Here is a 16,347-nt window from a genome sequence, read left to right as displayed (position 1 = left end):
TACATATGATGAAAAAGCTTGATAAAGGTTGTTCTACACCTAATTATTTACTGCTATGGCTATACCAACAACCTGTGCTCTTGGTTACTATCTGCCTCAGGCCTCACATCAGTGAGGAAGAAAAAATTGTATGAGCTTTCTTGAGATCTTACTCCCTGTAGAAATGTGCTGCTATCATTCTTGGTCTGTTCTGCTACAATCTGTCAGTTTTCTGTAGTTATAGGGACAGAACTGGCATTTCTCGCCATTTACCTAGCTGAACCTACTGTGTTTCCCTCTGAATTGGACATCAGACTTGCATGGCCCACTTTGCAAAAGGCAGTTTTCTGGTATTTCTGCTGTGTGGTAGGGAGGTTTAAAAAATAGGAGGTAGATTTATGTAGGGAAAGAAGTTCATGCCAGGTTTGTATTTACATACTTGGAACTCCATAAAGATACAAATCGGTTTTGATACTATCAACACAGAGGGAAGAAATTCTCACATTCCTATAATATCTAGGTATGGTCTCATTTACAGAGATTACTTCTCTGTTATTGTGCACAGCCAGGTTTCAAATTTGTGTTAACTTATTGAGAGAAGAAATACAAAAGGGAGGAAGACGGTAGCTGAGAACTGCCTGGAGCCACCACATGCTAGAAGAGACCTGCTGGCGGAACACCTGTGTATTTCCCATAGGGGCTCTGTCATGTTTTCCTGCAGATTTCATTTTCCTAATGCAGGAAGTGGCAGGCACCTGACAAGGAGTTGCCCCAGGAGTAGCATGTGGGGAACCTGCAAAACCTCTGTTCTGTATTGGCATCCCCTTGCCCGTTGTCCTAAAGAATGTGTCTAAGTGGGCTCCTGGAGAGATTATTTTTTTTCCACTGGAATTTCCATGCCATTATTTATACACAGAAATTCAGAACTAGTAGCTTTCCAAGCACGGCCCCCCATTATGATTGGTTAGTAATTTCCATAAAAGTTATGTAACTGCAGCTAACTTCTACACATGCTCAGGGGAAAGGTCTTCATCTTGGCAGGGGTCTTTCTGACCTGTAGGTGTGATTTTTAGTATTAAAGTGAAAATAGTTCAGCTATAGGATACATGGACCTTGAGTATTTTGCCAAGTTAGCAAGGCATACATACACCAACATCTTGATTTACTACATCCTTAAAGCTTGTTAGTTCCACAATGTCCTTGATTAAGGGGTGCTAACTGCTATCAGTTCTCACCTTGAGTACTCTGTGCAGTTTTGAGCACCACAATATAAAAAAGACATTAAGCTATTAGAGAGTGTCCAAAGAAGGGCCATGAGGATGGTGTAGCGTCTGGAGGGGAAGCCTTAGGAGGAGGAGCTGAGGTCACTTGGTCTGTGCAGCCTGGAGGAGACTGAGGGTCTTTGTGGTCTTCAATATCCTCATGAGGGGGAGTGGAGGGGCAGGTACCAATCTCTTCACTCTCGTGACCAGTGACAGGACTCAAGGAAATGGCATAAAGCTGAGTGAGGTTTAGGTTGGATATCAGGAAGAGGTTCCTTAGGTTGGTCACTGGAACAGGTTCCCAAGGGGAGTGGTCACAGCACCAAGCCTGTCTGAGTGTGGGAAGCATTTGGACAGTGCTTCCAGGCACACGGTGTGATTCTTAGGGTGTCCTAGGCAGGGCCAGGAGTTGGACTCGATGATCCTGATGGGTCCCTTCCATCTCAGGATATTCTATGATTCTATAAACAACATGCTGATTTACTGCATCCTTAAAAGCTTGGTAGTTCCTGGATGTCCTTGTCTAGGGGATGCTGGGTGCTGCCTGTTCCTACACTGACTAGGTCTCCTTTCTTGCTGATTAGTCTTGAAAGTATGCAAACATCTCACATCAAAGAATATCCTGATTTGAGATAATCTCCACATTTTGCAACACCACGGCGGGTGGAAATGGCACTCAGCCCAGAGCTCTTTGCCACGGTCGCGTAGTGAAGCGTTCACGTGCGTTGGAAGGAGAATTAAAATGACGTTGTTTTGGGGTTTTTTTCCGCGTTTCCCTGGACGCACCGAACCGCTGCCGCGCCCGGGACCATCCCGCCTCCCTGAGGGGCGGTGGGTGCCGCGCAGGGGCCGCCGGGACGCGGGGCGCGCCGCCATGGCGCTGGCGGAGGAGGCGCTGAGGCGGCAGCTGGGGAAGGTGCGCGCGCGGCAGGCGAAGGGAGGGGGCGCGCGGGGGGTCCCCGCGCTGAGGCAGCGCTGAGGGGAAAGGGCGGCGGGAAGGGAAAGGTCCTGCGGGTCCAAAACGGCCACTGGGAGGGAAGGGAGGAGATTTCGTGGTGGTGGCTGGTGAAGGACTCCCGTCCCGTCCCGTCGCGTCCCGTCCCGTCCCTGCCCTGTCCGCAGCCGGGCTTTAAGTTGCGCGTGAATTTATTCCCGTGACTCGGGACGTGCCTCACGGCTGCAGCCTTACTGTTCACTCAGAGTTATCAATCCACCGGGGAATTGGTAACTTTTTTTTTTTTTTTTTTTTTTTTGGTGGCGTTCCCGGCGTTAGCACCTCCACGCCCTGGGAACACAGGCGTGTTGTTGTAGCATCCCTCTGAGCGCTTTAATTTCCATGTGAGAAACTGAGGTGGGCGTATTTAAATTTTGAGCATGCCAGGTAATTTCAGGTGCGGAATGAGCGAAGTCTGTGTCTGACTCACCTCATAAATCCTCTGACCTTTAGAATAGGACAAAGTATTTGATAGGAATAATGCCTCGTTTTGCATTACGAATAGAAAGGGACCAGCTGGGGAAAAATGGCTTTAGTTTCACAACCAGATGAATCAATGCTTCCAAAAATGTGTTAAATCTAAGTTGTGCAGACATTCCTAATTTGGGCAGGTTTGATTTTTTTAATTTTTTTTCTTGCCTGACTTTGCAGAATCCTGTAAGACTGAATGGGGAGAGGCTGACTAAAAGGTGTTTCTTTACAGCAGCTCTGTGTTTTCTTGTACAAAATGGAAAATATCCCCATAGCTGTAGCATTGCTGGTGGGGTACCAGACTGAAGACAAATTTGGTTTAAGCTACTACTGTGTGACAAGTATTCCAGGGTGGTGAGAAGCCACTGTCAGGCTGCAGTTGTGTTTGCTTAGGCAAGGGTTTCAAAACAACTCCAGGTTTCCTAAATGAGAAGCAGAGGCCTTAATCTAGGAAATGGAAAATATTCTTCATAACTTTGGGATGTGGGAGGATGCAAATCTCTTGGAAGTTCAGGTATTGGTCTGGCTGGGGACAGTCCCAAGCAGCAGTGATTCATTTTCCCAGCTCTCAAAGACAGCATAAAAATGAAAAAAAAAATCGCAGAGGCTAATCACTTACACATTTAGTATGTTTGTGGCAATCAACATCTTATGAAACTCTTCTAAAATATGTGCAGGTGGATCTGTGTTTTACTGTGTCAGCAATAAAATAATCTCCTTTTTCTAAGAGGTTTATGTTTTTATATTGTTTTTAGTTATTGTGTGCAGAGGAGACTAAACTTTACTAAACCTCTGCTCACACAGCTGTGAATGGAAAGAAATGGTATGTAAGGAGCAATGTTCAGAATTTGAGTTCTTATGCAGCAACAGCAGACCTGCGATACCTTTAAAGCCTTTTTATAATCAATTCCTTTTGATAATTTATTTCACATCAAACCTATTTATAATACCACAAGTAATTATTACATTCCCCTTCTCATGTTTCTGCCTTCTCTCATGTCCTTTTCACTATCTCTGGTAAAGAAAGAAGCCTTTGAAGTGAAACTTTTTTCCTGATTTTTTTTTTTCTCCCCTTTCCCAGTATAAGTTCAGAGACCTGACCATAGAAGAGCTGAAGAATGTTAGCAAGGCGTACCCAAACTTCACGTTCTCCATGAACACATACAGTAAGAAGTGATACAATTACTTTGAACTAATTGTGGGGATTCTTACTTGCCATAGATTCAGACTGTGTATAACAGAACCTAAATAGTGTGAATATCTTTCAGTTGTGTTCCTGTCTTTACTTTAACTCTTCCAAGAGTGCATAAATATAAAAACTATAAAAACCTTGGTGACTTATTCACTTCATTTTATTTCAACTTGTCAGTAATTATAGAAGATTGATGTTTTAAAATCTTTATATGTAACACCATTTTCCCCATTTTTCACAATTGTATTGAAAGCATTTTGCTATTTGTATCTTATAGAGTGTACTTCCAACATCCCTCAGCCTGACTGAAAATTCCTGCAACATCAGAATTACCCAGGACAAGGGATTTTCAGACTAATGATGCAATTTTCATTAAGATTCCATTAAGGAAATACTGAAAGGGGGAGGTGGGACCTTTGTAACATTCTAGTCTTGGCTCTTTCAGGGGCAGTGTGGTTGATTTCTAAAGAAAAATCAGTGTTGTATATTGGTAGTTGTGGATGGGATTACCATCACAGACTTGAAAGCATATATTATTTTTTAAAATCACATTTTTAATTTCAGCCTTCAAGGATGGATCCCAGAAGGACCTCCTGAATTTTAGTGGTACTGTTCCAGTGAAATATGGTAAGATAAATCAAATTTTCTTGCCAGTTATGAATCTAATTGTGAAATGTGTTGGGTGCTGCCTCTTAGCAGTAGTGCAGCTTCTTTAAAGAGGGCTAGAAAGGATTTTGCATGAATTGGCAGAAGCCACTTCTGCAAAAACAGGTGCAGATGCAAAAACAGATGCTGAAATTAAAAATTATTAATTATATAGGTAAATTAACTATTAAAAAGTCATGTAGTTTGAGACTGTGTAGGCAAACTCTTTGGTTCTAATGGAGGTTGTGTGAACTCTACATATACAAGCCCTATGCTTGTATAGGCAGTGTCCAAAAATAACCAGTAGGTAATTTTTTTGTTTTTAACTTGAAGCCTTTGGTAAAGCTCTTAATAGCTGCCTCTTTGCACTAGTTGTTAAGTCCTAAAATAAATATGAAATGGTACCTTTAAGTGATTTCTTTGCTGGGAAAAGAGGACACATTGGCTGATAAGAGGACTTTGGGAAGCAAAACAACAACAGAGCTTTATATTGAGAAAGACACGATCAGTAGCACTTCAAGTTGATCCAGACAAGTCTGTGTTTGTTAACTAGCCTAAGTAACATAAATACTCAGTGTGAATCTGGAAAGTGATCTCTCGGGCTTTTTTTTTTTTTCTTTGTTATTATAAAGTGTGGGACCCCTGGTGGCCTAGTGGTTAGGATGCGGCACTCTCACCGCTGCGACCCAGGTTTGATTCCCGGTCCCCCGGGCAGATGGAGCTCGTTAGCCCTGTGAGGCCATCCATCTATGAGAAGGTCACTCTAAACAAACCTACGTCCTGAGGACCTCACTGCCATTGTCCAAGCTTGCTTGCCCTGGCAGATGAACCTTAGGATTAAAGGGTGGGCTCAGTTCAGCGCAGGCTGTGTCTCACCTAAAAAATCCATTGCGCAGGCTGGAAAGGTAAAAGACCTTTCCCAAAATCTTCGTTCGCGAAGACTGGCCATTATTATTATTATAAAGTGTAAATCACGTCACACACATGACTGGCTTTTAGTGCCTCTTGCCAAAGTTACTAATGGCTTTTATTTTGTGTTGGACAGGTAATTCCTATAACATACCTATTCAGCTGTGGATTCTGGATTCTCATCCCTTTGCTCCCCCTATTTGCTTCTTGAAGCCAACTGCAAGCATGGGCATTTCAGTGGGAAAGCATGTTGATGCTCATGGCAGGATTTATCTGCCCTACCTGCAGAACTGGAGCCATGTAAGAGGTGGAGTGGCTGACAGGGGGGAAGTACTTGGGAATAATGCATGGTATCATATTGAGATCCATGGAGTGCAGTGAGTAGGGTTCAGGGCTTTTTGTTTTCTGGATTTTTTTTGTTAATTTTAAATATGCAATAGTTATGCAAAGAGAAGCAGAATGTTATGTCTCTTGAAATTACAGCTTTCAGGCAGTTCGAAGCAATTGTAAAGGAAGTTGTAAGTGATTTTAAGGAAGATTATTTTAAGCTGAAGAAAAGGGACCAAGTTTGTTCCAAAGCAGTGTAAGCCTCATGATACTTTGTTGCTGTTAATAGTGAGTAATAGTACTAGACCAGTTGAGAATCCCTAGGAAAGTTCAATGGAAGGTTCTACCTTTTGGGCACGTCTCTGTTGACAGAGCTCTGAAACAGCACAGAGATTCTAGAGCCAATGCTGTTGCAAAATGATGCTGTGCACTGTGTTAAATTACTCACTTAAATAGGACTGCCAGGCCAGTAAAAATTATTTTAATGAATTCCAGCTTTCTGAAATGGATGGACTATATTTTACTTTATTGATACAGACATTCCTATGAGAACTTTTACTGACTTCACTGTGTATTTTGCCTGAAGAAGGACTGAATTGCAAGAACTCTGGACAGTTAAGCTCATCTGAGAAGACTGAACTATCTTTCCTTTATCTAGGATTTGTCCCTTTTATGATACTGGATGTGGCTATATCAAAGGTTTCCATATGTTTATGGATGCCTTCAAAAATTAGTTGCACTGGTAATTTCAATTTTAGAATTTCTTTTTGTTAAATTCCTTTTAATCCATACTCCTGTTTGGAAAGTATCTTTTCAAAAAGTGATGCTTTTCTTTCCCTTAAATGTTCATGTAAATATTAAGGGTGTCAATATTTATGATTTGATTAAACTGTGTATAACTATGGGAGTTCACAGCTGGTATCACTATATGAAATAGTAGTCAGCTGTTTTGTCTTCTGTATTGCTGTATTTCAGCCTAAATCAACTGTCATTGGATTAATCAAGGAAATGATTGCAAAATTTGAGGAAGAGCTCCCTTTGTATTCACTGTCATCCTCTGATGCAGCCAGGCAATCAGAACTTCTGTCCTACATTGCAAAGATTACAGAAGGTGTGGATGTTTTCATGTACTTGTTTCTAATGTTCTTTGATATATTCATTTATTGTTATTACTTGATATCACAAAGAACACTACACAGTTTCAATATCTGAATTTTTGGTGTTTGTCTGTCCACAGTGTTTTGTGTTTTCTCTGTGTAGTCAAAAGTATCTCTTTGAACAGAGAGCTCAGATTCTCCTTATTTAGTAAGCAGATTGTTTTGGATGTTTGCATTTGAGCCTACTGAGAACTACTGTAGACTTGGTACTACTAATTTTTTGGAAATTACTGCAGGAAAACTCAGTCTGAGATTTTATGGAAGGGAGATGTGATTTTATTCTGAACAAGTTGATTTTACCCAATCATAGTCATGCATTGTCTCAGATCTCACTCACTCACACGCTCACACTCCATCGCAAGCCCTGAGACCCAGCTGACCCCAATCACTGCTGTGCAGCACTGAGAACAAGGAACACTGGCTGTGGAGTTCATTTCATGTGTCTTGAGTTCTCCTTGTTCAGTGCTGACAAGCTGATTTTGGATTTGTGTTTTGTACCCTTCAGGAGTGGATGCAATTTGGCATTTTGCCTCATTGCTTTATCTCACCCATTTTAAGTCTTGGGCAAAATTCCTGAATTTCACAATTCCCAGGTTTTCCGTACCTGGGTGTTTTATGGCTCCAGTCCTGTTACTCTTCACCCTGATACATTTTCTTCAGGTCAGTCTTTTCTTCTTCCTTTATTTAGTGCAATCACGGATGGTGATCTGTGGCAGCTTGTGCAAACCTTTCCCTTTAACCCTTTTCTGCTGTTTCTTCTGGTAATTGTGTACACAAACTGCTTGTGAGCTCAAATGTGGTGTGCACATGATATACATTTCTAGGCAATCAATCTTAAATGTTTCTGTTGTGAATCTCTCTGCATTGTACTCAGAATGAGAATCGTTGTGTTGCCAGTAGCATTGGCTAAGCAACCTCAGGTTCTTGTATTTTAATCAAATTCCATTTTGCACGTCTTTTCAAAATATGAAATCTTTTACAAATGTTTTGACCATGGTATGTATTCACATCTGTAACAGTAGCAAAGGGAGCGTTGTTTGTGTGATATTAGTGTCTAGCTTCTTGCTATTGTTATGCTCATATATTTCTCCTTAGTGAAAAAACATTCCTTTCTAAAGAGGAATATTTGTGTTTTACAACCTTGCAGGTTGTGATGAATTTTCTGCGGTCAGGCTTGACCACTGTTTTGAAAAGGTTTGTGTAATTTGATTTAACTCTGGCACAACCATGACCCTTTATGAAGCAGCAATACTTGTATTAATACAGTGTGGATCAGCACCTAAATTTGTGATTTTCTTTTACTTGTAGGAGAGACTGACATGAAATCAAGGAGTAAAATTGGAGGCAAAAATGAAGGATGTTTTAATAAAATTACTGTTGTTGGAGCTGGAGATCTTGGCATTGCATGTGTGCTTGCAGTTGCGGCAAAGGTACATAATTATAAAATAGTATAAAAATAGCAACAGACTTGATTAATAGAGAGGCTTCCAGTCTAGTTCTTAGTGTTTGACACAAAGAAATACCTCAGCAGTTTTAACAGCCCTGTCACTGCTTAAGTCATTTGCCTCTTCAGTTAACTTACAGACATGCAGAAGTGTTAATTTCTGCCTGGGTTTCTCAGTCAGCTTTTTTTAAGTCAACTGATTGTATATTGAATTCCCTTACTTTGAAAATCCTTACTTAAAGGGTTCTTCACTTACCTGAGTGGTTGCCTCTTACAATTGGGATCTCCTAGTCCCCTGGAGAAGGAGAGTTTTCCTAAACTAAATTCTTTTTCCTGTGATTTGACTGTAATCTTGGTCAGTAATTTTGTTTGGTTTGTACACGGTGCAAAAAACACTGGAATTGGAGGAATTTTGGTTTTTATTCCTTACTCTGATAAGTTTTGGGTTGTTTTTTTGTTGATCTGTGTTATTTTTATTCATACAGGGTGTTGCAGACAAGGTGATTCTTTTGGATCTTTCTGAAGGTGCAGCAAAAGGAGGGACCATGGACTTGGAGATCTTTGCTCTGCCAAATGTGGAGATCAGCAGAGGTATTGGATGTTGTTTCTGGAATGGGAGTGAGTGCTGTACTGTGTGTGCTTGTGCTCGTTTTAATGAGAGCAGGACACCTGGGGAGACAGAGAGGCATACAGGCTGTCTTTTGTAAAAGATGTATTCTTTTCATAGCTTCTTGCTTTCCTCTGTCTCTTCGGGGTAAAATTGGAAAGGAAGGTTCAGCAAAGCTTGAAAGCTTTTATTTCAGGCTTTTTTCATTGTTTATAGAGGTAGAGGTATGTTAGTCTGTACTTCCAGGGTAAGAGGCTAATGCTGAGATTGGACTTATGCAGAAATACATAGAAGCCAAGCTGACACTTCAGTGTCATAGGCAGAGAGAGGGAAAGAAGGGGGAAAATACATGTATGTTAGGGAATTGGAGAGAGCTGTGAGAGCAGTGTTAAAGAGGCTGATAAATAAAGGAATTTTTCAAAGTTCTGCTTTTCTAAATTGGTGTTCATTAAACATGCCAATAGTTGGTTCTTAATCAGTATCACTGCATATTCAAACAATGAGTTCTTAAAAATCTTGTCCTTAGCTGAGAGCGTGCAATTCAGCAGAGTCGATGCCATGTCTCTGTAATTAGTGATGGTGGCCACAGTCTTTGGTCTGGGTTGCAGAGCTTGGGGCGGTGCAACTCAGAAGCTCTTCCACAGAGGAAGCTGAAACTGAAATGAGCAACTTCCCAATTCTTCCTTGCTTGTGTGCCATGTTTGCATGTTGCTTGCACCCTCTGCAACAGGAAATGAGGGGCTTTCTTGTGCTTCTGTTATAATTTATCTTACTTTTGCGACAGGGAGTTGTTCTGGTTCCACCAGGCATCTTTGTTGCTTATTCTGCACCTGACATTGCCTGCTGTACATTCTTTGATCTTATCTTGCAGGTTTTACTGCTAGCACACTTTTTTCCTGAACCCTGGTTGTGCAACTGTGTCACAAATCTATTTGTGCCTTTGTGGTTGCCTATTATATGTTTACATTTAGCTGTGGTACAAAAAGCTTGTATGTTGTTGCTGGCTGTGCTCTTAGTAGTGTTACAGTATTACAAAATGCTTGTACACTGTCACCTGTTATTTTAGTATGCTTATATCTAAGTTTAGGGCAAGCTGGTATTAATTATATCCTACTTAGTATGCTTCCAGTTTGTCAGTGCATTAGGCCTCTGCTTTGGCTTCAGCTGGTTCCAGAAGTGGTGCAACAGTCAAATCACCTCGTTTCTCTGCCCAAGCTGATCACCTGTGTGGTACTCAGATATGAAAAGTTACCTGCTCAAGGCAGCTTTGACTTACAAATTCCTGCAGCAAACGTGGTTGCATGTTTCCTTGGGCTAATAAATACATGGATTTTTACTGGAGTTAATAAACACACTTTCAAAGTGCTTTTTATGGTTGTCTACGTGTCCTTGATTGAGGTATAAGATCAAAAATTAGGAGTAAAATCTTTCCCCTTCTTTAACAATCGGAAGATTTTCAGGGATGTATTTTTTTCCCCTCTTGCTGGGAAAACTTGGAAAAGTTTATCTGTCAACGCTATCTAGATTTTTTCTGGTCTCTATTGTGTAACCTCGGACAAATTGCAGTCTGCCTTCTGTGTTTGGCAATTGTAAAACAGGAAAGTAGTTCTGTGGGAGAGCTGTGTCTTACAGGTGCTGTGGAAGTGCCCCAAATTCCACACTGGGGAAATTGGGAGGGACAGGAGGTGAAGAATCCCTAATTAAGCTGGATGCTGCAGTTCAGCCTTTAGAACGCCTCTTTGTGTTGCATCCAGGACTCAATAGAATGACATAAATTTTAAAAAACTCTTTTCTTTGTATTTTCAGATTTTTCTGCTTCTGCTGATTCAAAAGTGTTGGTAGTTACAGTTAATTCTCTGGGTAATGCTCAGACTTACCTCGATGTCATACAAAGCAATGTGGATTTGTTCAAAGGAATTATTCCAGCAATATCACACTACAGTCAGAATGCTGTTCTCCTTGTTGCTTCTCATCCAGGTATGTTGGTACTTTGCAAAGTGTTCTGTCCCTTACGTGGCTTTTTCTTTGGCCTGTTTTAAAAATATGTTACTGCTGAATACACCCACTTAGTCAGAACTTCTTGCTACTCTGAAAGATGTTTTCCTTTTCAGCTTTGAGCAGGACACTGTCTTTGAGGGTTTTTTCTTTACTGTTACCAAGATAAAAGAAAATAGTATACTTTGTTTTGTATAAAAGGTATGTATTTCTGTATGTTTCTGTGTGTAGTTTCAACCTGACTGTGTCTACAAGATTCTCATCCATTGGCTGTTGTCTTGTCAGTTGTGATTTTTATGTACAGATTTCCCCTGTGCAGGAAGGACAGATGCATGTGTGTTATGTGCCATATGATCACACTCACAGGCTACTAATATACAAAGTACAGTGTTCATAGTAAATATTGCAGCTATGTTTTGGTGAAAGGTTTAAATCTGTTGGGTCAGTGATACTGTGAACTAAGACAAAGCAAGATCACTACTTAAAAGGGAAAGAAGTAAGTGTGAGCCTCTGTCCTGTAAATGCATTGAAGACAGCCCTTGTGTCTATTTCTCAAGTGACTCTTACCTTCCTACCATTTTTGGGCTGTGGAGATGGAGCAGAGAGTGCTTGCCAAATGAAAATAAATTAAACACTGGCTGAATTAAATGTACAAGCCTATGAGATTTTTGGTAGAGGGAAGTGTGGTGGCTTATTCTGAAGTTTCACTTTATTTATCTTAAAACTTTACTTGGGCTATGAATTTTTTTCACCTCCTCCCCACCTGACTTGGTATTTTAGGTTGAAATAAACTACCAAAATGTTCTTACATGCTTATGCATTTTCTAAAGTAAACAACTTGGTCCAGAGTTTTTCGTAATTGTGATTCAGAGTTTGCAGTTGTGTTGAATTGTGTGAGTGGTCCTTCATTGGCAACATCCTTTCCTTTCGCATTTAGTTGAAGTAATGACATACGTGGCGTGGAAGCTGAGCGCGTTTCCCAAAAGCAGAGTGATTGGAGTAGGTGCCAATCTTGACTCGGAGAGATTTCAGTACATACTGACAAACCTTTTGAAAGCAAAGGTGCTGGTAAAAGATGCCTGGGTTATTGGTGAACAAGGGGAAGACAAAGGTAAAGTGATACTTTCTTATAACTATGAGCAGATAATGTCCTGGCAATGCTTAAGTAATTGAATATTGAAAGAATAATTGAGAAAAATAATGAAGGTAATAAGAAAAGTAGTAAGAGTGGTAGATTTTCATAATGGTTCTAAGTAAGACAGTTTTGGTGTGTAGCAAAGTCTGTAGACCTGGAGTGATAGCAGAAGTATTTGACATTTGTCACAGTAAAAAACCCCAAAATTACAAACCCACAAAACAACCCCAACCAACCTCATGCTGGGTTTTTTTTGGCTTTAACAATATAGTAAGAATACAGGTTAGAGGTACTGAAAGAGGAAGGAAATGTGGTATAATATATGACAGGTTACTGCTACTGTAACAATTATTACGCATTACTTCAATCATCTTTAAGCAAGTGTCTCTGGCAAGGTGCTACTATAGAGTTTATTTCATCACTCCAGGGAACATTAAAAAGTTGTCATCTACGTTTGGATTGTTACAGTGGAAGGAAAGTTTGGAAAGCCTGAATTTTTCTTTTTATTTTTCTTCTCCTCACCTTACCTGGTACCTATGTTAGTCACCGTTTAGATATGCATTTAAGCATTGATTGTTTCTGTTTAGTATCATCGTGGACCAGTTATAATTTAGCTGCAAATCAAACAGAAGGAATGGCTGCTCGTAACTCAAGGGAAAAGGTGGCCAACAGGTAACTCCATTATAACCCTTTCCTTTTCTTCATGTTTAGATACTTGATGTTTGCAGAGTTTCTTCTTTTTCTCTTTATGAATTGGGTGAACTTTGCTCTAAAATGTTCATACATTGAGTTTATAGCAGATTGTAGGTCGTGTTGTCATTCTTTTTTATATTAGTGTATATGGTCACTGTTTTTCTGAAGTTCCTAATAAAGTTGTGCCTGTGGCAATCTAAGGAGAAGACACCAGAATATCCACTAGAATGTCAGAGGCTGCCAGTTTGGTTGCGTGTTTAAAAAAAAAAATAGACAAGCCTTCTGGCACACTTTTCTCAGAGCTTGTGTTGGAAGCATTTGCTTCAAAGCAAAGCACAGCTTTGGGTGAATTTACCTGATTCAATTAGCTACGTATTAGTTACACCTCTTGACAGAAAAGAGAATTGTTACTACTGCGGGTAAAAAGTATTGTAAAGAAATTTTTTAAAGCAATTCTTTATTCCATTCTGTTGTTTTCCAAAACAGAGAATCATATTTTTATAGTGTACTATACCTGATATGGTGCACTTAATCTGGCTTTTGGGTTTTACATATAAACCAAAATAGGAATAATTAAAATCTAAACATCATGTTTTTTTCCTTTTCCTGGTTTATATATAGAGCTATGGAAGTTCTAAAGGGAAAAGGTCAGAGATCTTGGTCTGTTGGGCTCTCAGTTGCTGATTTGACTGACAGCATTCTGAAAGACAGAAGAAAGGTTCATTCTGTATCCACTCTGGCAAAGGTAAATGTGTTATTAATATCTTTTGGTTGGCAGTGTAATTATATTATTTATACTGGATATGACCGTTAATTTTAGCAGACAGGCATGTCTGAAGCAATGCTACTGCTGTTGCTTTCTTCCAACCACAGCTTTCAAATATAGTCCAAAAATGAGTAAAAATCAGTTATTGCTTTAATCTGAAACCAATATTAAAAGTGGATTATTCTCCCAAAAATATAAGTCCAAAAGGGAAATACATTCAAGGTTGCTGACCAGCACCCCTGCAATAGCTGGATTTGGCAAATGAAAAGAAATGTGTGAATTGCAGTTCCTGAGGGTTTAGTATTGAATATAGATTTTTTTAGAGGCTGAAGGAGTTCAGTATCCTTTATGAAAGTACAAAATGCATTTCTGCCAGTATTTTATTTGACCAGGTTTGAAACAACTGCCTTTTTAATCCTTCATACTTTAATTAGAGGCGAAGGTTATGACGCTTTAGTTAACTTAAAATTATAGACTGAACTTTGTTTAAAGCTTATCCTAAGAGGCTTCATTGAAGCATTAAGTCATTTCATATGACGAGAAAACCCATGTAGAAACATGTACTTGTCCTTTCAAATTAGAGCCTTCAAAAGGGTGATTTGCATGTCCCAGTGCAGGGAAGCTAAGCTGTCTGCTTATTCTTTCGAGTACAAACACATACCTAATTTCATCATTATGTTTCAAATGAAGTTTTTAATAGTTTATGAATTAAATTCAGATATAGAGGGGTGACAAGTCTTTCACATTCTGTAGTTACTCTCCAGTTTAAAATTTCCCATACAGATCCTAAAAATAAACACAGTCTACAGTGTAAAGTTGAATTATAGGGATATAAGTTGGATGAATTCACTCACAAAGTAAATATGAGATCAATATTTGAAAAATGTTCCTCAAATAGCTCTCTTTGGCTATATTTTTTAATTTATATTGGGCAGTCTTAAAAGAACTAATGATACTGTACTATCAAGTGTCCCTGCTTGTTCTGCCTAAGGAATGGGTGTTAATAGTATAAACTTTGCCTGTGTTATAGAGATATGATATATCTATATTGGAAAACTCCTCCAAGTGTGGCATGGTTCACAAATTTTTATCTGCACCGTAATCTTTTCCAGTTTCTATACAGTAACCCATTGCAGAGTGTGTAAAATAACTGGAATTTGACCCATATTTGCCATATGATGCAATATCCTTGCTTAATTAAAATAATCAATTCTTCTGTGTATGTACATGCATGTACAAGTAACCATGTAACAGTGTTCTTTGTGTGTTGTTTCAGGGATGTTGCAATATAAACAGTGAAGTGTTCTTAAGTCTCCCATGTATTCTTGGAACCAAGGGAGTGCTTGAAATGGTGAAACTGGAAGAAGACCCACTGGTGCAAGAGAAACTGCAAAGCAGCGCAGGGTCAATTCATGACCTTCAGCAGCAGCTGAAGCTGTAAGGAAGCACAAGGGAGGCCTCCATGTCTGCTCACACAAGTCGGAGATTCGCAAGGCAGAAGAGGTTGCTTCGTATATATGGATTTCTATATAAAACAGGAAGTTTTGCTACTTTACTTTCCCGAAGTGCTTTCTCAGTTTCGGTTTAAATTATGTAATACTGCTCTGTACAGTAATGTCTTCTTTGAAAAGTGCACTTTTGGTAGCCAAAATGGGGAGGGTAATATGCAAGAATGTTTTACCTAAATTCAGGTGACATTCGCCTCTGGTTTTTGGTTGCTAATTATAGCCTGATTCTTGGTTAATCTTAGCTCTTTGCACCTCATTCCATAGCTCCATCTTTCATGGCTGGCACTGATGTTCTTATGTCAATGAACTGCTAATTACCTCCTGCTAATCCTGCTAAGGGGAGCACAGTGTGAGCAATACCCTTCAGAGCTGAAGTATTGGATATGGATTTGTGTTGCATGCTTAATGCTGTCGGGAATATTCTGGTCATGACTTGTTTTGCTTTTATTTCGTAAAGACATTCAGAGCACTAAGGCATCTACAGTTCTCAGTACACACATGCAGCACTGCAACAGGTGCTCTTCCTGAATGGGCTTCAAATAAAGGATAAAATCCAGCAGTTAAGGAATGCAGGAGTATCTGTGCATTCAGACCTCGCTCCAAAGCCAGCTGAGGGCAGTGAGCTTTACATCAGGCTGAGGAACGTACAGCTGCTTGAGAAGGCAACAGAACCTGTAACCCACCTCCTTGGAGGCCAAGGGTGGGATGAAAAAGCTGGATGTGGATTTTTAGATAAGTCAAAAAGCAGACTTTTTTTGAGATTTTTGGGGCGTTCTAACCTCTTGATTTGCTGTACTGTAAAAGATTGTATTCATCCTGGTTGTACCTCAGCATCACATTGCAGGCAGAGGAGATGTGGGCTCCACTCCTGTTGCGTGCAGCTTAGGAACATCATTCCATGTTTATGCTTTGAGGGGAGGCTGGTTTTAATGAATGTATATGAAGTATTGATGAAGCTTTCTAAGCAAAAGTAGGGTCTGTGGCAGAGCCAAAGATGTGTTCCTTTGTGCCTTCTGCTTATATCTCACAAAGAACAAGACTTGCAAGGAGTTCTGGGTGTATATTGATCTCAGAACTGAGATAAAAATACAAAGAAAAAAGCCTTCGGTGATTCAGACTTTTTTTTTGTGGAAAACTCAAAGTTCTTTTATTGTGGTGGTCAGTGATGGGACAAAATTAGCGATGGCTGCAAGCAACCAAATTTGCTGCTGTATTTTTAAAAAGCACGGAACACAACGGCTGCACTTTTCTGGGTTGTTTCCC

At 39.9% G+C, this 16,347-nt stretch overlaps 1 protein-coding gene across 4 annotated transcripts; it reads left to right on the top strand.

The window, feature by feature from the left end:
• The first annotated feature begins 2,076 nt into the window (after positions 1-2,076).
• On the top strand, positions 2,077-16,165 carry UEVLD (UEV and lactate/malate dehyrogenase domains). 4 transcript variants are annotated; one of them, XM_027701685.1, is made up of 12 exons: positions 2,077-2,157; positions 3,788-3,872; positions 4,463-4,525; positions 5,589-5,752; positions 6,755-6,890; positions 8,245-8,366; positions 8,866-8,971; positions 10,794-10,964; positions 11,920-12,093; positions 12,705-12,789; positions 13,432-13,555; positions 14,853-16,165. In XM_027701685.1, exons 1-12 carry the CDS (start codon positions 2,116-2,118, stop codon positions 15,015-15,017), a joined length of 1,437 nt encoding a protein of 478 aa, XP_027557486.1. In that variant the 5' UTR covers positions 2,077-2,115; the 3' UTR covers positions 15,018-16,165. The 4 variants fall into 4 exon arrangements, with proteins under 4 accessions (XP_027557486.1, XP_027557495.1, XP_027557503.1 ...); XM_027701694.1 differs by lacking the exon at positions 2,077-2,157 and adding an exon at positions 2,237-2,465; XM_027701702.1 differs by lacking the exon at positions 2,077-2,157 and adding an exon at positions 3,117-3,383.
• The last annotated feature ends 182 nt before the right edge of the window (positions 16,166-16,347 follow it).

This window comes from Neopelma chrysocephalum, unplaced genomic scaffold (assembly GCF_003984885.1).
Source record: "Neopelma chrysocephalum unplaced genomic scaffold, ASM398488v2 Primary Assembly neopelma1_24, whole genome shotgun sequence".
Lineage (NCBI taxonomy): Eukaryota > Metazoa > Chordata > Aves > Passeriformes > Pipridae > Neopelma > Neopelma chrysocephalum.
The sequence above is the reverse complement of the archived record's forward strand: the minus strand, read 5'-3'. Positions and strand labels throughout refer to the sequence as shown.

Excerpts from the sequence above, each read along its gene's own strand:
- UEVLD (XM_027701685.1), top strand. The coding sequence starts at position 2,116 with ATGGCGCTGGCGGAGGAGGCGCTGAGGCGGCAGCTGGGGAAG. Across the intron at positions 10,965-11,919 it reads CCTTGTTGCTTCTCATCCAG|TTGAAGTAATGACATACGTG; the intron begins GTATGTTGGTAC and ends TTTCGCATTTAG. Across the intron at positions 12,790-13,431 it reads AGGGAAAAGGTGGCCAACAG|AGCTATGGAAGTTCTAAAGG; the intron begins GTAACTCCATTA and ends GTTTATATATAG.